This window comes from Chaetomium tenue (genome assembly GCF_020726465.1).
Source record: "Chaetomium tenue strain MPI-SDFR-AT-0079 chromosome Unknown F5144scaffold_2, whole genome shotgun sequence".
Lineage (NCBI taxonomy): Eukaryota > Fungi > Ascomycota > Sordariomycetes > Sordariales > Chaetomiaceae > Chaetomium > Chaetomium tenue.
The window spans coordinates 2,496,344-2,521,685 of NW_027117330.1; the positions used below are offsets into that span (position 1 = coordinate 2,496,344).

At 57.6% G+C, this 25,342-nt stretch overlaps 9 protein-coding genes across 9 annotated transcripts; 5 read left to right on the top strand and 4 right to left on the bottom strand.

Moving 5' to 3' along the window:
* Positions 1 to 15: 15 nt before the first annotated feature.
* Positions 16 to 2,881, top strand: F5144DRAFT_545064 (high-temperature-induced dauer-formation protein-domain-containing protein; the record flags this gene model as incomplete). The annotated part of the gene is made up of 5 exons (XM_066787338.1): positions 16 to 111; positions 188 to 895; positions 945 to 1,541; positions 1,597 to 1,840; positions 1,890 to 2,881. The coding sequence occupies 5 exons, from the start codon at positions 16 to 18 to the stop codon at positions 2,879 to 2,881; spliced, it is 2,637 nt and encodes an 878-aa protein (XP_066646502.1).
* A 440-nt stretch (positions 2,882 to 3,321) lies between these two features.
* F5144DRAFT_641512 (Alpha/Beta hydrolase protein) lies at positions 3,322 to 5,898 on the top strand. The gene is made up of 3 exons (XM_066792770.1): positions 3,322 to 3,817; positions 3,892 to 4,022; positions 4,126 to 5,898. Exons 1-3 carry the CDS (start codon positions 3,761 to 3,763, stop codon positions 5,756 to 5,758), a joined length of 1,821 nt encoding a protein of 606 aa, XP_066646503.1. The 5' UTR covers positions 3,322 to 3,760; the 3' UTR covers positions 5,759 to 5,898.
* A 79-nt stretch (positions 5,899 to 5,977) lies between these two features.
* Positions 5,978 to 7,342, bottom strand: F5144DRAFT_562101 (nuclear pore complex component-domain-containing protein). The gene is made up of 2 exons (XM_066788296.1): positions 6,785 to 7,342; positions 5,978 to 6,731 (listed from the first exon to the last, which is right to left on the bottom strand). Exons 1-2 carry the CDS (start codon positions 7,015 to 7,017, stop codon positions 6,143 to 6,145), a joined length of 822 nt encoding a protein of 273 aa, XP_066646504.1. The 5' UTR covers positions 7,018 to 7,342; the 3' UTR covers positions 5,978 to 6,142.
* A 375-nt stretch (positions 7,343 to 7,717) lies between these two features.
* Positions 7,718 to 9,762, top strand: F5144DRAFT_641518 (uncharacterized protein; the record flags this gene model as incomplete). The annotated part of the gene is made up of 2 exons (XM_066792771.1): positions 7,718 to 9,307; positions 9,371 to 9,762. The coding sequence occupies 2 exons, from the start codon at positions 7,718 to 7,720 to the stop codon at positions 9,461 to 9,463; spliced, it is 1,683 nt and encodes a 560-aa protein (XP_066646505.1). The 3' UTR covers positions 9,464 to 9,762.
* Positions 9,634 to 12,358, bottom strand: F5144DRAFT_117456 (MCM2/3/5 family-domain-containing protein). Its single transcript, XM_066782188.1, has 4 exons — positions 12,039 to 12,358; positions 11,853 to 11,979; positions 10,399 to 11,801; positions 9,634 to 10,329 (listed from the first exon to the last, which is right to left on the bottom strand). Exons 1-4 carry the CDS (start codon positions 12,170 to 12,172, stop codon positions 9,837 to 9,839), a joined length of 2,157 nt encoding a protein of 718 aa, XP_066646506.1. The 5' UTR covers positions 12,173 to 12,358; the 3' UTR covers positions 9,634 to 9,836.
* A 170-nt stretch (positions 12,359 to 12,528) lies between these two features.
* Positions 12,529 to 16,630, top strand: F5144DRAFT_117506 (Vps54-like protein-domain-containing protein). The gene is made up of 3 exons (XM_066782189.1): positions 12,529 to 12,988; positions 13,091 to 16,079; positions 16,140 to 16,630. The coding sequence occupies exons 1-3, from the start codon at positions 12,985 to 12,987 to the stop codon at positions 16,456 to 16,458; spliced, it is 3,312 nt and encodes a 1,103-aa protein (XP_066646507.1). The 5' UTR covers positions 12,529 to 12,984; the 3' UTR covers positions 16,459 to 16,630.
* A 567-nt stretch (positions 16,631 to 17,197) lies between these two features.
* F5144DRAFT_117520 (anaphase promoting complex subunit 8) lies at positions 17,198 to 19,536 on the bottom strand. Its single transcript, XM_066782190.1, has 3 exons — positions 19,329 to 19,536; positions 18,599 to 19,268; positions 17,198 to 18,543 (listed from the first exon to the last, which is right to left on the bottom strand). Exons 1-3 carry the CDS (start codon positions 19,424 to 19,426, stop codon positions 17,302 to 17,304), a joined length of 2,010 nt encoding a protein of 669 aa, XP_066646508.1. The 5' UTR covers positions 19,427 to 19,536; the 3' UTR covers positions 17,198 to 17,301.
* A 304-nt stretch (positions 19,537 to 19,840) lies between these two features.
* On the top strand, positions 19,841 to 21,485 carry F5144DRAFT_505781 (farnesyl pyrophosphate synthetase). Its single transcript, XM_066786452.1, has 2 exons — positions 19,841 to 20,313; positions 20,419 to 21,485. Exons 1-2 carry the CDS (start codon positions 20,194 to 20,196, stop codon positions 21,340 to 21,342), a joined length of 1,044 nt encoding a protein of 347 aa, XP_066646509.1. The 5' UTR covers positions 19,841 to 20,193; the 3' UTR covers positions 21,343 to 21,485.
* On the bottom strand, positions 21,486 to 25,279 carry F5144DRAFT_526988 (uncharacterized protein). The gene is made up of 2 exons (XM_066786841.1): positions 23,819 to 25,279; positions 21,486 to 23,747 (listed from the first exon to the last, which is right to left on the bottom strand). The coding sequence occupies exons 1-2, from the start codon at positions 24,905 to 24,907 to the stop codon at positions 21,777 to 21,779; spliced, it is 3,060 nt and encodes a 1,019-aa protein (XP_066646510.1). The 5' UTR covers positions 24,908 to 25,279; the 3' UTR covers positions 21,486 to 21,776.
* Between the last annotated feature and the right edge of the window lie 63 nt (positions 25,280 to 25,342).

Genomic DNA, 25,342 nt, shown 5'->3' on the forward strand with positions numbered 1-25,342 from the left:
ATCATAGCTGCGAAAATGGGTGCTAGTGACTCAAAGCTCGTTTTCAAAAAGGGCATCTTTCGGTTGTCTGAGGAACGGCATATTCCCGTGGGTGATGCTTACTGGTCCTCTGTTAGTCGCCTTCGCCCGTCATCGTCGTCAAGGGAGGGCCGCCTTGCCCTGCAATGCATCTACTAACCGGTCACAGTTCTGGGAACTGCCCGAATCACCGGAAGATATATTTAGCCTCTTCACTCCCGCCGATGTTCGTCGAACTCGCGACAATGCGCTCGAGAACCTCGAGAGCCTGATCCAGGCCGTCACGAACCGCCTGTTCATGCTCCGCCACCACCCCTCCTTCCCCGACCCCGAAATAGCTCCCGATCGAGAAGCGCTCAACTGCCTCCGGGTCCTCACACGGGTTCTCCCCTTTATCTACGAAAATGAGTCATTACAGCAGTGGGAGGACCAGTTATTCTGGGGCCCAAGACGCAAGCCTACCAGGAAGTCGTCTATAGCTAATGAGGTTCTGTTTGACGGGGGGCAGGACGTGCAGCCCAAACCTCCCGTGGAGGAGTTCGAGGATGCGAAACCACTCGCCGAAGAACTCATTGATACCCTGCTCGACTTGCTGTTCTTCTCCGACCTCACGGTCCCAAAGGCCCCGCATGGCAAGCCAAAGGTCACCTACGCCATTTGGCAGAGCGGCGTGGGATGCAACACATCGATCCCAACTACAAGGGAACACGAGAGCAACCGCTGCGAGATCCTTCGCCTACTCTTGACTCTGGCGGGTCACAGCCTGTACCTCTCGCCGAGCGTATTGCCACAGCAAGGGACCAAGGCCCTCACCTACATGTGTACCAACTCGGACAAGCAGGTGGTGCTCTCTGTGTTATGCTCGTTGTTGAACACGGTAGGAAGCATACTATTTCCTGTATCATGCCAGTTGCTGACCCGCACAGACGCTCAAATACAACCCCGCCAGCTGGCGAGTGCCGTACAATGCCCTGGTTCTCAAAGACCCCAAGGAGATTCTTGTCACGTACACTCTACAACTCCTGTTGGCAACCCTGCTCTACCCCATCCCGGAACAAACTGGCGTTCCGACACCCAAGAACTATTACCGCCACTTCCTCGGCCGCTTGCACCGGCCGCAGGACTTCCAGTTTGCCGTCGACGGGATGACGCGGATACTGAATCAACCTCTTCAGTCCAACTCGTCGTACATACCCGGGACTCAGTCCTCTGTCAGGTTTGCTCCCGAGACAATAATGCTGTTTTGGGAGATTACTCAGTGCAACAAGCGGTTCCGGTCTTTCATCATCGACACGGAAAGGGCACACGACTTCATCATCCTGATTTTGTTCTATGCTCTCGAGTACAAGGGCGATGCCGCGAAGCAGGGCGTTGTGAGGATGTGTGCTTTCTTGCTGCAGACCCTCAGTGTAGAAAAGAACTTCGGGGTGAACCTGAACAAGTCGTTTGACGCGCAGGAGACGTTGCCCCCTGCTATCCGCATTACCGGCTTCAGGGGCACGTACGGGGACTTTCTCCTCCAGGTGAGCAAATTGGCCCACATACTGTTGCGTTTTAGTCTGGCTGACTCCAAGTCAGTCCATCTATGTGCTCATCACAACGAGCCAGGGGAAGCTCACGGCCGTATATCCTGCGCTCTTGGCCGTTATTAACAACATCGCCGCATATTTGGAAGGATTAAGCGGGCCAACCTGCTCTAGAATCATGCAGCTGTTCAACTCCATGTCTTCTCCGTCCTTCCTCCTAGCCAACGATAGTAACCACAGTCTTCTGCGGTCATTGCTCGAGGCTATGAATGCCATCGTTGAGCACCAGTTCAGCAGTAGGTTTTTTACTCCGTCGTAGAAGCGCTTGGGGCTAACCGTGAGTAGGGAATCCCAACTTTATCTTCGCGATCCTGAGGAACAGAAAGCGATTTGAGGCATTGCGTTCGTTGACGCTGGAGAGCGGCCAGGAGGAAATAGAGCGACGCAACCAGCGGAGGAAAGATAGCGGAGCGCCCCATGACCCACTGGAGCCCAACTCGGCTAGGAGTTCGATGGAGAGCATCATGAGTCCTACGGCACAACCTTCACGGGCGCCGACACTCGGCGATGTCCCTGAGGAAGACAGTACCTTTGCGATCGGTGACGACGAAGACGATAGCGACGACGAAGCGCGGCCGACGCCGGCAGCCTCGAGCCCTAGCGACAACCCGTCGGGGGCTTCTTCTGTAGCATCTGCAACAGACGACGATGTGCCGAGACAGCTGCAGGGCATGTCAGAGAAGGCCCGAGGGAAGATGCCGGCAGGGGCAACCAACTTCTCCCGACAAAACAGCACCACCAGCCTGGGAGGCCCTGTTGCTGGCCAGTCGATGTCTGGCCAGTTCCAGCCGTCTGCCCACTGGATGGACAGCTGGCTGCCTGAGCTGCCCCTTCACACGACGCTGACTGTTCTGCAGCAGCTATCGGTCCTCATCCCCCGTCAGGCGCTCACATCGGACGCGCCTGCATCGGCTACGCTCGCCAAGATTCGCGAGGTGCAACTTATTGGCGTCGACCCGTCTCCGGTTCGGGTGCACTCGTTTGAGTGGTCGCCGCTGGCGCTTGGATGGTACGAGTCACTCCTCTGGGGCTTCATCTTTAGTAGTGAGATGCAAGTATCGAAGGGGACTGTGGGCGTGTGGAACTCGACACAGATCAAGCTGTTCCGGGTCCAGGAGACGGCGGCGCAGGGCCCAACGTTTACCTCGCCTCGCGGTGCCGTGGATGCGGTGGGCAGCAATATTGTGTCGCGGATTGGAGCAATCAACCTGCGAGGTGTCGGAAACCCATCCGCGCCAACGCTTGCGAATGGGCAGCCTCCTACGCGGGGCGCATAGAAACCCATAATGTCGAGGGGTAAGGGGTAAGGCACCGAGCGTGCCACCTTCACAGACAGGCACACATCCTTAGGAGTGACCTTTTTTTCGGGCATGAGCAAATGGATATGGGAACAACGAGCAATCCTCTTTTGGGTGGCAACACAGCTACACGGCCCTAGGAAAGGGGCAACGGAATCAGTGGGCTACGAATACTTATCTAGCAATCCGAGTTATCAAGTATTTTCCCGCCCGCCCAGACGGACATCCGGATTGCTGCCGTGTAACCGAAAGCGACAGCACAGTATTACAGGGCTCTCTTCCTATCCTAGGAACGCACCCAATGAGATAGACGGTGGGGTGGTTTCCAAAACATCAGCGAAAGTTCAAGCACCGCCACTGTTTCATCATTCGTGTAACATCGTTGGACCCTTGCGGCTGCTTGATCGAATCAGGTACCCTTCCCCAGATTCCAGCCACGGGTATCGCTCCACAGCCGACTTAGCGAGGACCCTGGATTTCGGAACAAATGCTCCTGTCCCGCGAGCTCCAGTCAAATGGTTCAACTGGCGCGCTGTTGGGTGGTGCCACAGCCGCCGGTAACCCTTGTCATGTGCTAGCAACGTGGATATAACGGCACGCATTATATACGTATAGCGAGAGCGAGGTTTCGATAGTATATCCCAAGAACCCGGACTTGAGATTCCCTGTCTCCATAACGTGTTTTGTGTGTCATCACACACCATCTCTTTGTCCTTCCGCGTGTCCCGTCCTGCGTTCCTTCCTTCCGTCTTTGGTCACCTCGCTTCATCCTGCCCGCCCGTTCTTGAGCTGAGACAAAAACTCATATATGATTAACTACTCTAATTATCACTTGCATATGCGTGTAGACCCGCCGAGATGGCAGAAGGACTTAGTTCTCCGGCAGCGGACGAGGTCAAGCCGTACAGTATTCATGTGAGTTCATCGATATTTCGCTCGAGACTAACAGCACGTATTCGTAGTTCATTAAACTAACACACATTGCGCAGATTCCCAGCAAACACCTCGATCTTACCCGCCAAAAGCTCGAACTCACCCGTCTACCCCACGAACCCTCTCCTGCTTCGGACTCGAACACATGGGCTCCCAAGCCCATCATCGAGCCACTCATTGACTACTGGTATTATTTTACTCCTCCGTGCCCCAAACAACTCCTCCGGCCCCCGCCCGAGGCCGCTTCTCGCACCCCATTACTAACGAGACCACCCGCCGTCCACCGATAGGCTCGAGTCCTACTCCTGGCGCACCACGGAGTCCCAGTTCAACACCAACCCCCACCTCCCCCAATTCCGCACCGCCATCACCCCGCCAGACAGCCACGCCCCCATCCGCATCCACTTCATCCACGCCCGCTCCCACACACCCGGCGCCATCCCTCTGCTGGTAATCCCGCCCTTCCCGCTCCCGGCCCTCTCCCTCGCCCCGCTCATCCCCCTCCTCACGGGTACACCAACCCAGCCCGGCAATGGCAGCGGCAGCCCAGATGAAACCCAACACCAGCGGCAGTACTTCCACGTAATAATCCCCTCCCTGTCAGGCACCGCCTTCTCCGACCCTCTCCCCCCCTCCTTTTCCCCAGACATCAACCCCATCCCCACCACCGCCACCATCCTCAACACCCTGATGCACCGCCTCGGCTACCCCGCCTACCTCGCCACCGCCACCTCCCCCTCTACCACCCCCTCCACCACCAATGCTAGTATCGGCAGTGGTGGTGCTGCTGGTGCTGGCAGGATAGGCGAGCTCATCGTGCGGCGGCTGGTCACGGCGCATGGGGCGTCATGTGTCGGCGGGCATTTGGTGTGTCCGGTGCTGCGGGCGCCGAGGTTGGGGTGGAGGGGCGGGTGGAGGGGGGTTGTTGTGAGGGTGTTGTTGAGGAGGGGTGGTGGTGATGGGAATGGGGGGTATGAGTGGGGGAGAGGGAGAGGGAGAGAGAGAGAGAGAGGGGGAGGGGGACGGGATGGGGGTGGGAGTGGTGGTGGTGGTGGTGGTGGTGGGTTGGGGAGGGTGGCGGAGCCGGATACGCTCGCGTACGCGCTTTGTGACTCGCCCGTGGGGATGTTGGCGTTTTTGCTGAGGGGGCTGCGGCTGGCGGCTGGGGGTGGGAAGGCCGTGTTTACACGGGATGAGCTGATTACGCTGGCGAATCTGATGTGGCTGCCGGGGCCGGAAGGGATGTTGAGGTTTTGGGCGGCGTGTGGGAGGCATATGGAAGAGGATGAGAAACCCGCTCGGGGGCACAAGCCGAAGGTTGCCATTACCGTGTTTGCTGGGGCGGATGGCAGCCAGAAGGGTAAACAACCGGAAACGGCTACGGCTGTGGCTGTGGCGGAAGGGGACGAAGAGACTGCTGGCTTGTGGCCCACGGCGGAGGAGGTAGCTGCTAGGAAGGAGAGCTACTATCCGCCAGCCTGGGCCAACACCCTTTTCGACGTCGTCCATATTCAACGCGTGGCTGGGCCGAGCAGCGGACTGCTCGCTTGGGAACAACCTGAGGTTATCCTCGCTGGGGTACGTGGGCTCGCTAAAGCGGTGTTGGCGAAGGACTCGCGCCTTGTGTCGGCTGTGTCGTCAACGGGGGTCCCTGTGGAATCTGCAGATGCCGGCAAGCAGGCCGCGGGAGCCGTGGTGGAGGGACAAAAGCCCGTCGCCGCTACCGGGTCAAGCGAGGACAGCAGCCCGGCCGGAGCGGTGGAAGGTGCACCTGCGGCGAGCGGAGCGGCGGCGCAGGGTGGTGACCACAAAGGTAAGGGGAAGGATGCCGAGCGCCTTGCCCCTCCCGTCGTGGTCTCGAGTGTTGAGGACGAGAGCCCTGGTACGCTCGTGAACACGCCGCCCTTAGAAGAGGCTCGATAAGAACCCGATTTGGCTTGCCCGGCTAGCAGTTCATTCTGTTTTCATTTTATCATTTCCCCCTTTTCTTTTGAGGCTGTGGTGGTCGATAGAGCGGCTGGGAGGAGGAAATTTAAGATACCTATATACCCACTATCCTATGCTTTAATACTTTTATTCTCTTTGATTCAACTCTATTTTTTGTTAATAACTCTGGTGCAAACTTGTGGAACTTCACATCATGCACGCAAACACGAACTCAAAAGATGACCCCTAGGACTACGAATCTATCATGCATTGTGTGGTAATTTTCAGTTTGTTTTTCCATTAGAACAACACCAGTCCAAGCTCAAGGCTGGCCATAACACATACATACAACCGTCCTTCGATTTGCAGAGGCCCCGGGTCTTATGCGTGCAGCCAGCTATTTCCCGAACTTCTCCTCCCCTTTTCATACAGCCACTTATTGTTCAGGCCCACAGTCGACCGCTTCCCCGTCGCCGGCGTCGGTGTCGCAGGCCCCTCGCCAAACGCACTCGATGCGGTGCTCGCGTTGAGCGGGCTGGTTGACCCGAACGACGTTGTTCTCCCTCCTATGGCCTTGTGCCGCAGAGGGCTGACGTTTGAGGGCGAGTACTGCGGCGCGTTCAGCTTCGACGGCGAGGTTCCGAACCGGGGCGACGAGTACTGCCCAGGACTCGGGCTGGCGAAGTTCGAGAGCGGCGAGCTCGCGTAGCTCTTGATGCTGGCGGGCGACCCGGCAAGCGAGGGGGTCCGCGAGTATCGCGGGGGTGTGCTGTAGACCGAGTTCGGTGTTTCCGGCCTCGAGCTCGGAGGAAGGCCGAGTAGCTTCCGCTGGGCGGGGGTGAGGGGGATGTCGGAGAGGTCGTCCTGGGGCCGGTACAATGGCAGCAGCGCCATGACGATGTTGATTAATGGCACAAGGATCAGTGTCGCAGTGATCCAGCTGCTGTATTGCCTCCACAGGGGTGTAATTCTAGTCAAAGGGTCAGTATGGTTGTGACGCGGTTTTCATCGCGGGGAACTCACAACCAGGATGGCACAAAGGGCAACACCACTTGCCGCAACAGTCCAATGCCAACTAGTGCCACGGCATTATAGACCATCTTCCTAATGTTCTTCTCCGAAAAGACATTCTGGCTCTGCCGCCGTGTGATCTCGGCGAGGCGGGGGTGTTTCCAGTTGCCAGGACTATCTGAGGCAACTGGTGCCGTGGTTTGCTTGACGGGAGTGGCCTTAACCGGCGTCATAATCGAGGACATGGCGCTGGTCGTGATGTTGCCAGTTGTTTGTCGGAGGGCGGAAGGCTAAGAATATAGCGAAACTCTCGACGAGTACAGTGGCGGAGATGCGAGCGATGAACTGCCTCCTCAATCGCAGTTCATGCGCAGTTACCGTCAAGAATTCGCGGGGCGAGATTGGCTACAAAATGTCGATGTCTGCTGTATGTTGTTAGTAAAGCCAAATGGCCGGGAGGTCGCTTTGAGGCGACGTTCCGCTCGGTCGTGTCCTCGTTTGTCGCTGGTGTTTGAAGCTTGTTGTTTGAATACAACCCAAATTGGCTTGGACACAGCTCGCGATTTGTCGCGAAGTCAACAATTCACCAGGCGACAGCTTCAAGCAGGGTCTTTGTTGTCAGCTGCCGGCAGTTGTTCAGCTAGACCGCACGGGCCTCCACATTTCGGGAAGCCCCACATTTGGGCAGCTCCAAAACCAGAGCTCCCCACCGCTTGGCTCCATCTCTCCCGGCATTCCATGGCGCCTTTAATAGCGTACTGTGGACATACTTGGTGGATGTACATTACATACACTCCAGCTTAGGAGGCCTCGGATTCCGTCGACTTGGCCTTGAATCCCACGGCTTCCGGCATTTCGGATCCAATCCTTCTTGCTTTGCCTGTGATCGCAATTCCCCCAAAGCATTGGAAATTTCTCCAACGTTGGTTGCGTTACGCTGGCATAATGGACACGCTGTTGCTCCGGCTTGACGAGAGCGTCACTGGGCTCTTCGGGCAATGGAATCTCTGGACTAGCGCCATTTTCACAGTCCTCGCCGGCTTTCTCACTTACCAGCTAACTACGCGGCAAGACCCGGACACCCACCCTTTCCTCCTCGCTCGTCAAGCCCAGGGCTCCCCCGTGCGCCAACCTGGCGAGTCTCCCGTCTACCGATCCCAGGGTGCCCCCCATGGCATGCCTCTTAACGCCAGTTTGAATGTGAAGGACCTGGGCGCCTCCAAGTGGTCGAGAGGCCGGGATGGAGATCTGCGGGACATTTGGCGCCAGGCCGTCGCCGGTGTGCAGGAGGATGGGTTGACCAAGGGAGCGACTGGTCGCATCTTGACTGCGCTGGGAACCGATAAGACCATCGAACACAAGCTCGCCGATATCACCCGCCAGATCAACCTGATCGGCCAGCATATCATCGACCAGGGCGGCAACCGTGTGGCTATCTATCTACCGAACTCTGTCGAACTGATCGCGACTCTGTTCGCCTGCGCCTTCTACGACCTAACCGCCGTGATCTTGCCGTTCGACGAGCCTACCGATGCCATCATTTCTATGCTCCGCCGCTCCGCCGCCGATACCGTGGTAACCGCGCCCGGCTCGTTCCCTTTTGACGTGGTTGTCGGCAGCTACCCTTCCCTGCGCCAGCTGATCTGGGTCGTCGATGAGGGCAGCAAGCACATGGACTGGAACGAGGTTCCCCAGGGCACTGGAAGCAGCGTCAACGTCTCTACCTGGCAGGATATCGTTAACGACAGCCCCGTGGACGCTGGGAAGCAGCTGCCGCAGCTGGAGGGCCAGAAAGCGGCCCGCGACGTCACTGTGTTCTGGAAGTCCAAGCGCGGCCAACAGGAGGAGATGGTGCGCTTCACGTCTGCCAACCTCATCTCCGGCGTCGCCGCCCAGCTCTTCGCCGTCGCGACCTCCCAGCGGATCGGTCCCTCCGACCTCTTCCTGCCGGCCGACTCCCTCGCCAACACCCACACCCTCGTCCTCACCCTGGCCGCGCTCTACTCCAACGCCTCCGTGGCCTTCAACTCGGTCGCCGCGCAAGCCGACGACCTCGCCATCGCCACCTGCGGCGTGTCCCCAACCATCCTCGTCGCCACCCCAGCCGCCCTGCTCAAGACCCACAAGGAATCCATCACCCGCGTCAACAGCTCCCTCATCACCCGCACCCTCCACGGCATGCGGGTCCGCAAGCTCACCCAGAACGGCGTCATGCCCAGCGCCGGCACCGACACCAACAACAGCAACAACAAGCTGCGCCTAATCCTAACCGCGGACCGCGCCGGCGCCGACACCCCGCGGCTGTCCTCCACCGTGCTGGCCGACCTGCGCGTGCTGACGGGCGCGCGCATCATGTATGCGCTGACGGCCGCCAAGGTCGCGGGCGCCGTGGCCCAGACCGGGTTTTTCGACTACCGGGTATTTGAGAACGAGCAGGGCGGCGGCTGCCACTTTGGCCCGCCGCTGACGAGTGCGGAGGTTGTGCTGAGGGATATGGGTGTGTGGAAGTCGGGGGATGAGGGAAGTAAGGGGGAGGTAAGTTTTTGCGCCGTTAATTTGGTTGTTTGTGAACTTGGTGACTGACGTTGGTGCTTGCAGATTGTTGTCCGTGGTCCTTGCGTTGCTGGGAATGAGGCTGCCCTTGGAGTGGCGGGTATGATTAGGGATGATAATACCCTCGCGTATGCTTAAAGGACTTGGTTGTTTTCATGACAAGGCATCGTTTTATGGCTCGATATCCCCACATCGTGACAGGGTTTCGAGTCCCATTCTCACCCCCGACTCGGAAGGACTGGAACCCCCTTTTGAATGGTATAGACTTGATAGGTTTAGCGTTACTTGAAGGCATGCGACGGATTTGATTACATAGAACCCACATTATCGACTGGTTGACCGGAGAAGAGTAATACGCCCAAGATTCGAATTCAACTCATCTCGTGTCATTGTATTCCCCGTGGCAGTTCATACCCCTTATCCCAACCTACGCCAGCGCCCTTTACCCATGCAGATAAACAGACAAACAAATCTCCCCTGATCAGGCATTCCATCCCCCGCCCCTCCAAAACTACGCGCCATTCCTGTAAACCTGCGCCCCCTGGTTCCTAAACATGATGGTATCCCTCCTCTGCAAAAACATCAGCGCCCGATTCAGCGCGGCCTCGCTGAACCCCTTGCCCTCGACCATCTCGCGGCGCAGGGTGGCCAGGCTGGTGCTCCAGCCGATGGGCAGGCGCCTCTTCAGCTCGGCCTCGATGCGCGTCACCTCCTCGTTCAGCTCGCGGCTGCCCTGGTTGCTGCCCTGGTTGACGGCGTCCATGGTCGAGCAGAGGAACAGCCGGATCGCCTCGTCGACGTGCTCCTCGGTGGCCACGGGCGAGAGCGCTAGCTTGGCGAGCGACTCGGTGATGCGCACGATGGCTTCCAGCTGCCGCACCGTGATGGGGATGGACGACCGTGTGTTGGCCTCGAGCTCGGCTGCGTGTACTTGTTTGCGGATGGCGACGAAGTGGGAGGAGAGTTTCTCGGCTGCTGCGTCCGAGAGGCGGGGTGCGCAGCGTCTGGGGGAGGGTTAGTTAGTTAGGGGCGAGGGTGGGAGGATATGTGTGGAAAGTTGGGGAGGAACTCACGATCTGCAGTAGCTGATGTAGCGGCGCATCTTGTCGACGGGAATCTCGGACTCGATGCGCTCTTCTACGCCGCGCCCGCCCATGTGGATGCCCATGACGTGCTTGGCGATGCGTTCGTCTTTGCCGCGCTCGTGCTCGTCCTTGACGATGAAGATCATGTCGAAACGAGAAAGGATGGTGGTCTGGAAATCGATATTTTCTCCGGGCGTCTTCATATCATCGTACCGCCCGAAGATGGGGTTGGCGGCGGCGAGCACCGAGGTTCGTGCGTTTAGAATAGTAGTAATGCCTGCTTTGGCGATCGAAATTGTCTGCTGTTCCATGGCCTCGTGGATTGCTACCCGATCCTCGTCACGCATCTTGTCGAACTCGTCGATGCACACCACTCCACCGTCTGCGAGCACCATAGCACCACCTTCGAGGTAAAATTCGCGGGTTGATTGGTCTCGCTGAACGGAAGCCGTCAAACCGGCGGCGGAGGAGCCTTTGCCGGAAGTGTAAATGGCGATAGGGGCCACCTTCTCGACGAACTTGAGCAGCTGGGATTTGGCTGTACCAGGGTCACCAAGCATGAGGACGTTGATATCACCACGTAGTTTCATCCCGTCAGGGAGAATCTTCTTAGAGCCGCCCATGAGGAGACAGAGGATGGACTTTTTGATGTCTCGGTTGCCGTAGATGGACGGCGCGATGCAGTCAGTCATGATGTTGTAGAGGTCGGGCCGTCGGCTGAGCTCCAGGAACTCTTGCTCCTCCTCTTCTGAAAACACGGCCTGCCCCTTGGCGGTCTGGTCAAGGTCGGTTTGGATACCAGTCGCACGTAGGTAGGGCGTGCGGATCGCGACAGCACCACTCGAGTTCTTAGACCCCTTGCTCTGGTAGATGGAGAAGATGCCCATGACAATGCACCTAGACCCGGGCACTACCCGGTTTGTGAGGTAGCGGTCGGCGGATATGAGGACATGACGCGGCAACTCTCCCACCGGCACCTGATCGGGCGCCTCCTGAAGCTTGATGATTTGTTGGTCGACAAATTTCGACTGCTCGTGCACGACGAAATAGGGGTCGAGAGGGCACTTTTCTGTCGGATCACCAGGAGCCCTGTTCCTCCCGCACTGCCTCGGGAGGGTTACGCCACTGAATCCTCCGAGAACAGCAATGTCTTGTGCGTGGTCGCAGGTGCGGCATTGGATATGGATTTCTGTCGCCTTCGATGACATGACTGAGGCGCCGATAACGATACCGGGTACCCTAACGAGCCTCGATATGGTGAGAGAGTCCAAGTTGCGGATCGATACATCTTCGGCGCTGGAGTGGAGGAGGAGCTGGTGTTCGGGGAGTTTGACGTTGGGCTCGTGGGGGTGAACGATTCTGTGGGTACACCGCTTCAAGGCTGCTTCGAACTAGAGGATGTCAGGCTGAGTAGATATCATAAGAGTGACGGCATGTCATACTAGTGGGATGATTTCTGCGGGCTCTGTCACTAATCTGTGGGCGATCTCTTCGTTGAACTTGATTAGGTCTCCAATGTTGACGTCGCAGTAGTATTTCTTGAGCAGTGCATTTTCGCGCAGTTGGTCTCTGTAGAAAATATGTCAGTCTCCAGGGGGAGTCCTAAGTCTGTCTATCGAGAGGCGGACCTGTAGATGAAGATGTTATCGAGGCGGAAATCGAGGATGAAGGACTCGAGCAGGCCGCGGACGTGTGTGTTGGAGTTTTCACTTTCGGCTTGGGTACCGTAAAGGCGACTGGTAAATACTGACTGCCGATCCATGGTAACAGAATGCGACTAGTCTGTGCCGGGTTTCGGGGGGATGGTGTTGAGGGGTGGGTAGCTCGACAAGTTCTTCTTGCGATGGCACTCCGGATAGAGGGGTAACGACTTAGGAGGAGGTTGCAGAAGGGGGGAACTGTGCGACGCGCAAAAGCGCCAGAACGACGCGACGGAACCGCGTTTTCTGACAGGGATCTAAATTGGACCCATATTTCTATTTCACGGTGGGTCGTGCGATGTTGGTTCGGATAAGAAATATGTCGCCCCGTTACCAGGGTAGAGCTTATCCCCAGCTAAGTATGCAACTATAAGAGGGGTGAAGCTGTGCAGGGCCCAGGGTACCATCCTAGGCTTGGCGTAACTAAGGGACTAGTCCCGGCCAGATTGGCCAAGGAGCTCAGCATCTGCACCTCAGGACGCTGACGGCAACTTAAACCTCCCTGACACCGAAACCAAACGATAATAAACTGCCAATCAATATCCTGCAGCCGAGAACACAACAGTTGAACGACAGCCGAAAACCAACGCAGTGCATGCACCCTTGAAGGTCTCCCAGCAATGATACCCCGGTGACGGCGGCCTCTCTTCATTGTCAGATCCACCTACACATTAGTTACAGCGGTCCCCCCCTGGGATTAAGCTCCCCGAGGGTCTCGCGCCCCGGCCTGGATGGTCGCAAACAACACAACAAATTTGCCTCGTGGCTGGGGAGACTGGGCGAGGCATCATGTTTGCAAATCAGGGGGCGCGCAAGTCGGTCGATAGCCTGTCGCCGACGCTATCGGTTGGGCATCGGGGCGACTTCCCCTTCCATGGGTACGAATGCACACACACAAGGCACCCACTTACTCTCGCTCCTCCACGCAGTCCGGGCAGCTTGAGTGCGCCTTGATCAACAGCTAACAGTTCGAAGAACAGCGCCTCATGGCTCCCAACACTCCCATCAGCGAAGAGGGTCAACAGCAAGCTCCATCCACTCGGTCGGGGGTACACTAGATAGCTGGGGGAACCCGTCCAACCCCGTCTTCGAATCGGGCCAAAATGCCATCTCGACGCTACTACAGCCTCCAATAGTGAGGACTGGCCTCCTCCCGCACACCGCGCCGCCTGCCTCGAGCGCACATAAACCTCCGACCGCGCGAGACATACCCCCCGTGGCGCTCACGAACATACCACATGTCGAAGCATCCGAGTTTACGTCGTACCTGTCGCAGGTTGGCCCTCTGTACGAACAGCTGCGGCGGGCGCAAGCGAATGAGGACCAGGGGGCGGGCAGCGCACATCGTCGAGGGAACAAGCCGGACGACTACCCCGAAGCCCTAGATGAAGGCCATTTGCGACCAGGTAGGCGGCTGGGGCTATCATCGAGACGAACGTCGACTGCGTCGCTAAGCTCCCTATCCTCCATTGAAACCGCCTCGGCCCCGCTGCGGTCAAGTTCGCGTCCGAGAAGGGGACCAGCACAGGGACCCCCTCCGCTCTCCACCATACCCACCGTATACTTCGACGATGACTTCCACCTGGAGAATCCACGAACATTCGATGTCGTCAGCGAGCGCTCCGAAGTGGTGCGGCCCGCGCCAGGGGCCGACGGGAAGGCTGCGTCCAACGGCCAGGCCGTCGCGCCCCGCAAGGCCCTAGCAACGAATGCTATCCTACAGGAGAAGCTGTCATGGTACATGGATACTGTCGAGATGCATCTCATTCAGTCCATATCCACTGCATCCACCACTTTCTTTACCGCCCTCGGCTCGCTCCGAGAACTACACTCCGAAGCGGCGGACTCGGTAGAAAGGATCAAGGCGCTAAGGAAGGAACTCGAAGCTCTTGATGAAGAGGTCGCGATTGGCGGTCTGAATCTTGTCCAGCAGCGCAGGAAAAGAGAGAACATCAAGCAGCTTCATGAAACCGTTATGCAACTAAGAGAGATTGTCAACGCCGTTGGCGTCTGCGAGTCCCTAGTCGATGGCGGCCAGGTTGATGAAGCTCTTGACAATATCGATGCCGTCGAGAACCTTATGGCAGGCGAGGTGTCGGGGACCAACCAGCTTAGTATCCAACTAAGGGACCTCAGGGGGGCTACCGCTCTCCAGGGCGTGAGCAGCGACTTAGACACGCTTCGGCTGCAGATCGGGAAATCCTACGAAGCCAAATTCCTCACTACCCTGCTTACAGACCTTCAGAGTCATGTCGAGCAAGTGTCTTTCCAAGAAGTTCTAATGCGCTGGAGTAGTGCCTCGGCGCGAACACGTGGAACTCACAGCCGTGAACCCTCTGCCTTCCCGGCATACATGGCGGGGACAAACCTGATACGGACAGAGCTCCTCACCAGCCTCACGGGTTTGCAACGTGCAAAGCATCTCACAGCTGCGGCTACCGCGTACCGGGAAGCGGCACTGCGCGAGATTAGAACCATCATCCGACGGCATATGCCCAGCTCTAATGACGATGACAATGAATCGCTCATGTCCACGTCCACAAGAACCGGCGGCAACCAACGCTCCCAGCAAGAGAGGTCGATCATTCTAGCTCGTAACCTACGCGCTCTCGAACCTCAAGATGCCGAGAAGTTGTTGACCAACGTATACATCGGCGTGGCTGAAGCTTTGAGGAGACTGAGTACTCAAGCCAAGGTTCTTCTGGATGTGGCAAGTTCCATCGGCGAACCGCCCATACCATCGGGTGCCCGATCTCCGCTCCAGTCACCTCCCTTCAGCCCTACGGCAAGGCAGGCGTCAGGCGCCGCTCGGGAGGCCCAGGAAGAAATCCACATGGGGGTAGACATTGCGAATCTTCTGGGGCAGGCAGTGGACGTGGCGCACGAAAAGATCGTAAAGGTACTGCGTGTGCGATCGGAACAAAGCAAGCGGTTGGGTCTCCTCTGGTTCCTGCGATACTTCACGCTCAACCTCCATTTTGCCAATGAATGCGAGGCCATCTCCGGGCGCAGCGGTACCACGTTAAAGACGGTCGTTAACGGCCACATCAAGGATTTCATCCAATACCACGGGGACGCCGAAAACCAGAAGCTTGCGCAGGGCATGGAATCGGATCAGTGGAACACGGCCGATTTCGGCGAGAAGGACACGGAGCTACTCGGCCGAATTCTAGAGAGCAGCACCAGCGATGCCGTTACCTGGACGGAGGGAACTCAAATATGGATCCCGCACCCCGACACGGAAAAGTCGGGCGAAGAGGTCGACGTGTTGTCAGTCCAAACGAACGGAACAAGCAAGGCCAAAACGAGGAGTGCCGTGGTCGACTCGGAAAGCTACCTGCTCCCCAACTCGGCCATCTCGTGCATGCATGGCATGGCTCATTTCTTGCATCTTATAGCTGCCATACCGTCCATGACAGGAGAAATATCGGCATCGCTGGTCGCATTCCTCCAGCTCTTCAACTCACGCTGCACCCAACTCATCTTAGGCACCGGTGCAACACGCACCGCCGGGCTCAAGAACATAACAACAAAACACCTAGCCCTAGCTTCTCAATCCCTTGCTTTTATCGCAGCCATCATTCCACATGTCCGCGAATTCGTCCGACGGCATTGCGGCTCAGGACCGGCCACGTCAAGCGTTATGGGCGAATTTGACAAGGTCAGGCGGGCGTTCCAAGAGCATCAGAACAATATCTACGACAAGCTAATCGAAATTATGAGCGGCCGCGCCTTGGCTGGTACCAAAAAACTGAAGGCCATCAGTTGGGACCAGGAATCCAAACCCGTGGTGAACGAGTACATGGAGACGCTAGCCAAGGAAACCACCATACTGCACCGCAACCTGACAAAACACCTCCCCGAGGGCACTGTGCGCATGATCATGATGCCAGTGTTCAAAAACTACAAAGACACCTTTGGCGCGGCGTACCAAGCCGCGGAGCTCGAGACGGAGCAGGGACGGGAGAGGTATGTTTTCATTCGCTTAGATCGTGTAGCCCAGGAAATGTACTAATAATTTTCCAACAGGATGCTGCGGGATGTTGAGTTTTTCCAGTCTCGCCTAGGCAAACTGGACGGGTTCGAGGACGCTGGCGATTATTTGCTCAAAGTCATCAGGGGCAAACAAATCATTGCCCCTCCTCCCCCTCCAGCGCCAGCGCCAGCGCCAGCGCCAGAACCCGCCCCGCCATCACCGGCACCGGCACCGCCTGCCCCTGAATCTCCAAACGACGGCCAAAACGGGAACAAGTCGATAGAAGAGCAGTCTCCGGAGCTGCAGGCGCAAGCTGGGGCGGGGGCGCAAGCGGAGAAGAACGGGGAGTCAAATGATGGGAGCGAGGCGTAAGGGGAACACTTGAAGTGGAGGTTGGGGCCGGTCATGACGGGTGAATGCTTGTACTATGCTCTGCGTATCTGGATGTATACATATACTGGTGTGGAATGGAGTGACGAAATTTGGAAGGGGCACGTTTGACTAAAGCAAGTGACTATTTTTGCCTTGACATACAAACGATGACGTTCACTGTCTGACATGAGACCACAACTGGATGCGGCTCTTGCAAAACATATACGTATGGATGTAGAACGGCCCACGAGTGCTGTGCAGCCCCGCCATTCCTGGGCAAGGAAACTGATATGTTGGTGTTATTCGCATAGGTTCACGGGCCCGAATACTGAAGCAGTGCTCTAAATTCCTATTCCACGACACCTGTCTACACTCCATTCTCTACGGCAATAAATACCACGGTTTTCTCAGGGACGTGACTGCACGCAACCAGCTCTGGGCGTACCACGTCTCATCCCATACCGTGGAACAGTCATACTAACGCTGTCTGTTACCGTAATCATACCAATAACCAGTTCCTTGTCCTCCTCATCATATATGCATTGACACCGCAAACTTCGTGCGGTGTGTCGCTGTCGCCATCGAATCGTCGTAATTTTGCGCATTTCCATGCCGATGTCGGCTCCCACAACCATGGCTACGTCGTGCAAACCCCAGCTTTCACTTCACCCGATGCTCGCGCAACTAGCAACAGAGGGCAGGCCATCACCCCTGCGACGAAAGCCGCCCGCTGCTCTGGCGCGACCACTGCCTCCTGCCCTGGGCATCCTTGGGAAGCTCATCGACTCGCTCGGCCCACTGACTCTGATTGAGGAGACGAGCTCTGGAATGCGGCAGCGACCTCTAGCGCTCCACCATATCCGCGAGCTCCATCCTGGAGCGGGCCTCGCGCATGAGCGCCTTGGCCTCCTCGACCTCGATGCCGTCCTGGCAGAGCTCCATGGCGAGCCGGTTGGCCGTGTCGAAGTCGTCGGCCCGCATCGCGTGCCGCGCCAGCCACATGCGCGCCTTGCTGGTCGCGAACGTCACCCCCGTCCCGCCGTCGGGCCCCGCCGCGCCGTCCGCCCCGTTGCCTTCGCCGTCCGACCCGGCCGCGTCGTTGTGGATGGCGATGGAGTCGCCCAGCGAGATATTACCGCCGCCGCCGCCACCGCCATCTTCAGCGCCTGCGGCGCCTTCCTCCTGCGCTAGGCAGAGCTCCATGTATGCCTTTGCCTCGTCCACCTCGTCGAGGCGGTCGTACATGGTGGCGATCTGCAGCAGCACCTCCGGGTCCATCTGTGACATCCGGTCGACGGGGCCGGCGCTGCCGAAGCTGCTCGCCGCCGTGGTGTCATAGTAGCTGTCGGCCAGCAGGGCGCGCTTGAGCGCCTTAATACCGTCGCGGTCGCGGCCCATCTTTTGCAGGCACGAGCCGACGGCCTGCCACATCTTAGAGTCCCACGGTCGAAGGCCCGCAGCCTTCTTGTAATACCAGAGCGCATACGCATGCATCTCAAGTACCTCGTAGGTCTGGCCAAGGCCGTACCAAGCGCGGTAATCCCGCCGGTTGACGTCGACGGCCCGGCGGTACGACTCGATGGCCGCGTGGGTGTTCTTGAGCTCGACGTATTCGTGGCCCATGAGGGTCCACGCTGAGAGGCAGGAACGGTCCAGCGTAAGAGCTCGGCGGAAGTATTGCACCGCTTTTTCGTGAAGCGAGAGCAGCGAGTAGTAATTTCCAATCACGACGCAGGATTCGGGCCGGAACTTGTCGATGTTGGAGCAGAGGTGGGCCAGGAAAGCGAGCTTGGGACGCCGGTTCAGAACGTACAGTATGTTGGAGTAGTGGTCGAGCGAGTCGAGTCGTTGCGGGTGGAGGGCCAACACCTTGTTGAATTCCTGTTCGGCGGCGAACAGGTCTTTGGAGTGATAACACAGCAATGCCTTGCAGGTCATGAGGAAGGATGAGGTGGGAAAGATGCCGAGAAGATCGTTTAACGAGGAAGCAAGTTCTGGCCCCTGCTGGTAAAGGTTTACGGAAGCGTTCGCGTGGAAGATGTAGGACATGATGTTTTGTGGTAGATGGGGAGCGATTTTGGTTAGCTGAGGGAGGAGTTAGCTACACACTGCTCAGGAAAGGGGGCTACACATTGCGTACCTGTTCGGCCCTCGAAACGAGGTTCGTGATCTCCAGCCAAGCGCCCCAGTTCCAGGGGAACAAATGTACGCTCTGCATCAGATAATCCAAGGCCAGATTATCATTCTTCTCTTTTGCTAGGACCATGCCGTACAGATACTCAAGAAATCCTTGGCTGGCCGGATAGTCGCCATCATCGGCTTTTCGTTGGGCAAACCACTTGGTGAGAAAGCGGCTGACGATCACCAGTTGCTTGTTGATGACGGACCCCGAGTCCTGGGGCCCCATGATCATCTCTGTGTCCTCATCCTTGTGCTTTTCTCCCGCTATGACTTTGGCGTACAGAGCCAAGAACATGCTCTTTTGGCTAATCGCAGGCAGGCTGTTCTCGGAGGAGGACACGGGAATCGCTTTGGCTTTGCCCTTGCCCTTCGGGTTTGCGGCCTCGTTCGGGTTGGTCCCCAGGAGGCTGGCTAGAAGGGGCTCCGGGAGGAAGACGGTGGCACATCGTTCAAATTCCTTGCAATCAAAGTACGACTTTGCTAGCAGATAGCGCCCGAGCTCCTGAGCTTCTAGATCGGCCTCAACAGGGTCAGGATTCGGCGCGAAGACGGGATGTACATTGTTTCCTGGCGCATCCGACATGGTATCAAGGTCGGGTTCTGGAAGCGCATCGAGGATCTCTGCGGCCCTGGTAGTTCGAATCAGTTGACAGATGATCACAACATAGGTACCTCGCCATCAAACATACCATTTAGCTGACTGGTAGAGACATCGTTCGGAGCACTTCACCACTGCTATTTGTAGAGTCTCCCTGAGCTGCACCGAGTCCCTTGGTGACAGGCCCATGCTGGGCGGGCGTTGCGTCAAACAAACGAGTCGTTATGGCGATGGTAGATTGATGTGATCGAGGGTTTGATGGAGGGTCAACTTCCAGCGTGACAGTATAAATAAAGCTGGGAAGGAAGCAAGCAGCAAGAGAGGGCCTTGGCGTGGCTGGATTTCTGTCGAGGCTATCGTATTTGGATAGTTAAGGTACCAGGTATAACGTAGGTGGTCTGCTAATTCACATGTTTACAATTTGGGGCTCGAGTCAGACTACCTCCGCAAGTGGTGACACTGCATGTTGTTTAATCAGTGTTGTCCGAAATCGAGCTGCATGGCTTCGGCACAGATACAGGTACAGATTACAGGGGGTGTTGGAGCTCTTGTTTAGACGCGTCTGCCGCCAAATGACGCGCATTTGATGGGGAAACTGCCGGGGTTCCTGAATTCTGCCGCATTGCCCCCACCCCTAGAATCATACACCGCCAAAATCTTGCGGCATTCAGGGGCCCGACTATCAAAAGCGCTTCCCCACTCTAGGAAGGAGAGACAAAGGAAAAAGGAGGGGTCAATTGGGCCCAACAGTTCCCAAGGTTCTTTGGCCGACGCCGCTGTTTCCCGGCCCACCGCCTGTGACACCCAAGTTCACCGACCCGGAACGCCCAACCCCCAACTCCAATTCCCGAACTCCATCCTCCCCAACCAAACCCGACTTAGTTACGGTTTGTCTCAACGCTGTACTTGAAGCCTCCCAAACAAAAGGAAAAGAAAACAAACAACTCACAAACAAGATGGCGCAAAAAACTACTCTCCAGGAGTTCGAGGCCGTGTTCCCGAAGCTGGAGGCGGCACTTGTTGAGCATGCCAACACCTACAAGCTTCCGGCACAGGCTCTTGACTGGTACAAGAAGGTGAGTGGGCAATATTTTTAAGAATCGGCATAAGAAACCCGAGAAGAACGAAGGGAAGACAAAAAGGCGAAAAACGGACTGCTAACCAACCTCTCCGCCCTCCAGTCCCTCCAGGTCAACGCCATCGGCGGCAAATGCAACCGCGGCATGTCGGTGCCGGACTCGGTGTCGCTGCTCCTCGGGCGGCCGCTGACGGAGGACGAGTACTTCCAAGCGGCGACGTTGGGGTGGATGACGGAGCTGCTGCAGGCCTTCTTCCTGGTGTCGGACGACATCATGGACAGCAGCATCACGCGGCGCGGCAAGCCGTGCTGGTACCGGCAGGAGGGTGTAGGCATGATCGCTATCAACGACGCCTTCATGCTCGAGGCCGCCATCTACACGCTCCTCAAGAAGTTCTTCCGGAGCCACCCCCGCTACGTCGACTTGATGGAGCTGTTCCACGAGGTGACGTACCAGACCGAGATCGGCCAGCTGTGCGACCTGCTCACCGCGCCCGAGGACGTGGTCGACCTGGACAACTTCAGCATGGAGAAGTACCGCTTCATCGTGGTGTACAAGACGGCCTACTACAGCTTCTACCTGCCCGTGGCGCTGGCCCTGTACATGCTCGACATCGCGACCCCCGAGAACCTCAAGCAGGCCGAGGACATCCTGATCCCGCTGGGCGAGTACTTCCAGATCCAGGACGACTACCTCGACAACTTTGGCCTGCCCGAGCACATTGGCAAGATCGGCACCGACATCATGGACAACAAGTGCTCGTGGCTGGTCAACCAGGCCCTGGCCATCGTGACCCCCGAGCAGCGCCGCGTGCTCGAGGAGAACTACGGCCGCAAGGACAAGGACAAGGAGGCCGTCATCAAGAAGCTGTACGACGACCTCAAGCTGGAGCAGCGGTACAAGGACTATGAGGAGAAGGCCGTCGGCGAGGTCCGCGCCCTGATCGCCAAGATCGACGAGTCGAAGGGCATGAAGAAGGGTGTGTTCGAGGCCTTCCTCGGCAAGATCTACAAGCGCACCAAGTAAGCTGCTGCTGGCCGCGTCTTGAAGGAGAAATATCGAGGTTACATCTCTTGCCATCCTATTGCAGAGATTCAGCACACATTAATACCCATTTTGTAATCGGAGTTAAAAAAGAGAGCTACAGAGAGAGTAGAGTAGATCGGGGGGTTGAATCAAAACATGAAGCCGCACGTCTATTCGAGGCTGAATCCAAAGAGCTACAAGTAACCAATACATCGCTGAAACTAGATGTCTTCCCCCGATCCCCTTGTTTTTTCGAGACCATCCCATCATACCGATACGTAACGTCGTTACCCCATACCGTATCCACGCCATAACCTCAGCACGGCCAAGAAAGGAAAGAAAATAAATAGGCCACACCAGCAGCCAGCAGCCGAAGCGAATCGAAGCGAAGCGAAGCAAAGCAGCCAAAAAACAACAAGCGAAACAAACCCTTATTACGACCTCCTCTCCCTAACCGCCATCCCCCCCCCTCCACGACCATCCACATTCCTAAGCCGCTCCCTAAGCTTATCCCTCTCCGCATCCCCAACCCGCATCGTCTTCCCCCTCGACTGCATATACGCCGCCGCCGCCGCAGGCGAAGGCACGCTCGGCCGACTCCCACCACCACCACCACCACCAGCACTGGCGTTGCTCCTAACCGTGTTCCGCCGCGCCAGGTCGCCCAGCAGACCCCCCTGGATAGGATCCGCGCCATCACCGAGGGTGGGCGCCCGCGGCCGCCCGCGCTGGCTAGCTGATTTTTTCAAATCATACTGGTCCATGAGCGTGCCACCACCACCGCCGCCGCCGCCACCGCTGCCTCCTGAAGTTGCGGATGGTGCCGCCGTGTCGGGCCGACGCAGCAGATTCTTAGGCGGCGCGGCGTCCCTAAAGCGCGCGGCTGTGCTGGGGGGGAGGACATGCCCGGTAGCGAGATCAACGAGGGGTTTGCCCTGCGGGGCGCGCACACCGCGGCCGCGACCCTCGCGGTTCCACTGCGGGGGCTCGACGAAGGTTGGGGTGAGGTCGATGAGGGGTTGTGGGGGGAGCTTTTGCGTGGGCAACGGTGGCTGATGTTCTTCGCCGCGCGGTTCGCCAGCGCGGCGAACGGAGCGGGATCGGGATGGGCCGTGCGAGGAGGTGCTCGGCCTCCGGGATAACGAGACAAGAGGCCGGGTGCTCTGTTGCTCGGCCGAGTGTTGGACGGCGGAGGGGAACCAGCCTGCACGGTCTGGCCTGCGAGACGGCGAGGCAGGACTGCCACCTGATCCGCCCGTCTGAGGGCGGGCGTCGGAGGTAGGTGTGGCTGCTGCATGGTTGTTTAGCAGACTAGGCCCGTCGATGAACGGGTCATCATCTGGAGACGTTGTCACCGTTCCCCGCCGATGTCTTGTCGAGGCTTCCCGCCGCAAGACTTGCTGTCTGCGCTCGTCGTATCCGTTACCAAGCAGCCCAGTTGCAGTAAAAACTTCCGCTTTCTTCCCCTGGAGAGATGCTGGCAAGGGCGGAACTGGAGGTATTGACCCCCCGGCTGACGCATCCGGTGACACATCGTCACGAGAGGACGGAACTGACTGAATTAATGGGGCTTGGTCGATTGATGGTCTTCCCCTGGGTCCCTGGTCCATGGAGGGCCTGCCCCTGGATCCCTGGTCGGTTGAGGCCCTGCTCCGGTAGCCGTGATCGCCTTTGGAGAGGCTGACTGGGGATGACACCTCTTTTTTCTCGTGTAACCCCAATTTCTTGTGCACCAGGTACCAACTACGCCAGCCCTGCACAGCAGAGCGGAACTGCCGCGCAACGATCGGATCTTCGGTGCAAAAGAAATGACAATAATGGGTGGAATCGATAAATAGAGTGGCTTTCTGTTGGCTTCTGATGGCATAGCAGTACCGCTTGGGTGGCCGAAGCTGCTTCCTCATCTCAGCCTCGGTCGGCAGGTAAAGGTCAAAGTCGGAAAGATGGCAAAGCCGTGCAACATTCTTGTCGGAAGGCTTGAAATCTTGCTTTTTGGATGCAAAGACCTGCCCATTCTCCTTCAACGTAATAAAGCGCTGGGCCCATTTTCCCGGTCGTTGAAGGAAGTAGAGGGGGAGGACAAAGCCCTCCGGTTCGTCTAATGACTTGGGCACGCTAGAAAGGCTTAGTTCCCAGTCGGGGTCGGAGGTGTCTGAGAGGACGGTCAAGAAGTTGGACGAGTCGTTGTCCCAAGCGCTGATGACGTCCCAAACTAGTTCGTACTGTCGAAGCCTCCTCTCAAGCCCTGGGCGGACGCATGGCTCTATGACAACGCTGGTGTCGAGGGTGATTGGCCGCCCAAGATCGGCCAATGACCGGCTGCAGCTCACCAACAGATCAGCTGCAGACGTCTCTTTGGTGACCAGAACGGTCACCGTAGTGCCCTTGCAGCGCACTACAACGGACTAAAGTCGTATTAGTTAAAATCGCACCCAGATACAAACGAGCATGGACGGGCCGTCCCAGATCCACTAACCTTTCCCGTAGGATTCTCCCCCTCGGCGGGGAAACGCGCCATGTCTGGGATGGAGTCGATGCCAGGAGATTGGGGGGAATGGGTCGAGTCGAATTGTGTTTCTTGTGTTTCTGCCGACGTAGATGTCGATGAGACTGGCAGTGCGCGAGAGCGTTTTGTGAGAGTTGAACGGGGCGAGTCGCTGGCGTGGCTCTTCTTCCGCCCGCGGGAGAAGAAGGCAAACGCCTCACGCACCGGGCCTTGTGGCTGGCGCGGTGGGCTTGAGGACTTGGTCATTGATGGCGGCGGCACTGTGGAAGGCTGCATTGTCTGATACACGGCGGGTTTGCCGTCGGACCTTTTGCCCCCAGGCGGCGGCGGCGGTCTGGCCAGAATAATCCTGTTGGTTTCGTTTGCTACCTGTGCCACGTTGTCGGCCGAAAAGGAAGCCTTTTTTGGGCCGTTGTACCAAGGCGGCTGGCCGACCTCGTTGCTAGTCCCCGGTCGTTGCTGTTGATACCGATGGTGCTGTTTGCGATTTTGGAGTGGCGAGCCAGGACTGATGGGCGATGAGGGCAACTTATTATTAAAGAACGCGGACTTGCTTGCCGCATCAGGCGAGACGGAAGAGGGGGGCGGAAGGAACGACACTGGGGTTTGGCGGGACCGAAAGACAAGCTTCTCGGGTAATAAGTCGATGCGCGGCGTGGATGGCTCAGATGGCTCAGATGGCCGCGGCCTGATTTTTGCGAGCTTTTTCACGTCATCGTTTCTGCGTCCTGGCCGCAACTTGAGGTTTGAAGCCGTTTTATGCGCCGACGACGGCACAAGGGGTTTGCGCTCCCCACTCCTTCCCGGTACCCTGCTGGGTTTGTTGCTAGGCCTGTCGATGTTCCTATTTTCACTATCTTCGGCCCACTCCAGCGCTGCAAGCAAATATGCAGGGGAAAACGACGGGCTGGTCTGGAGCTGGCCTTTGCTAGTGTCGTCGACCTGCAGTGACCCATCGAAAGCCACTGCACGTTTCCTTGCCACATGCCTGCCCCGTTGACCGGTTCTTTTGGGGATGGCTGGCCTGAGGCTGGTGTTCGTGGCCGTCGTTGCAGACATGGCAGCTCGACAGGGGCTTGCTGTCAAAGGGCTCCAGACGGCGCGGGCCCTTGTTGGCTGGCCTGGTCCTTGGAGCCTTGGCGGGAGATCTCTGGAGCTGGGCACCTGGGGCAGATCGTGGGTCAGGGCTTGTTGCTGAGGATCAGTCAGCTTGGGAAATGGTTGTAGCGAACGAGGGAATGACCATGCAGCGATCGTAAATTGCAGGCTTCTTGCATCAATCCGTAACAACAGAGTGGAAACGAAGGAAAATACGAGACGACCTAGCACCGGCAGGAACAGTTAATAAAGCATCACGCATCACGGACGACCCCAAGGGTTTCGCGTTCGACAGGGAAGACATCTTGATTCACCGTCCCGCGGTTCCTGCCTTTTTACGGAATGAGCATGCTGGCTACACCGTGGGTGAGCACCCCGTCGACAAAAAAGGCCGAA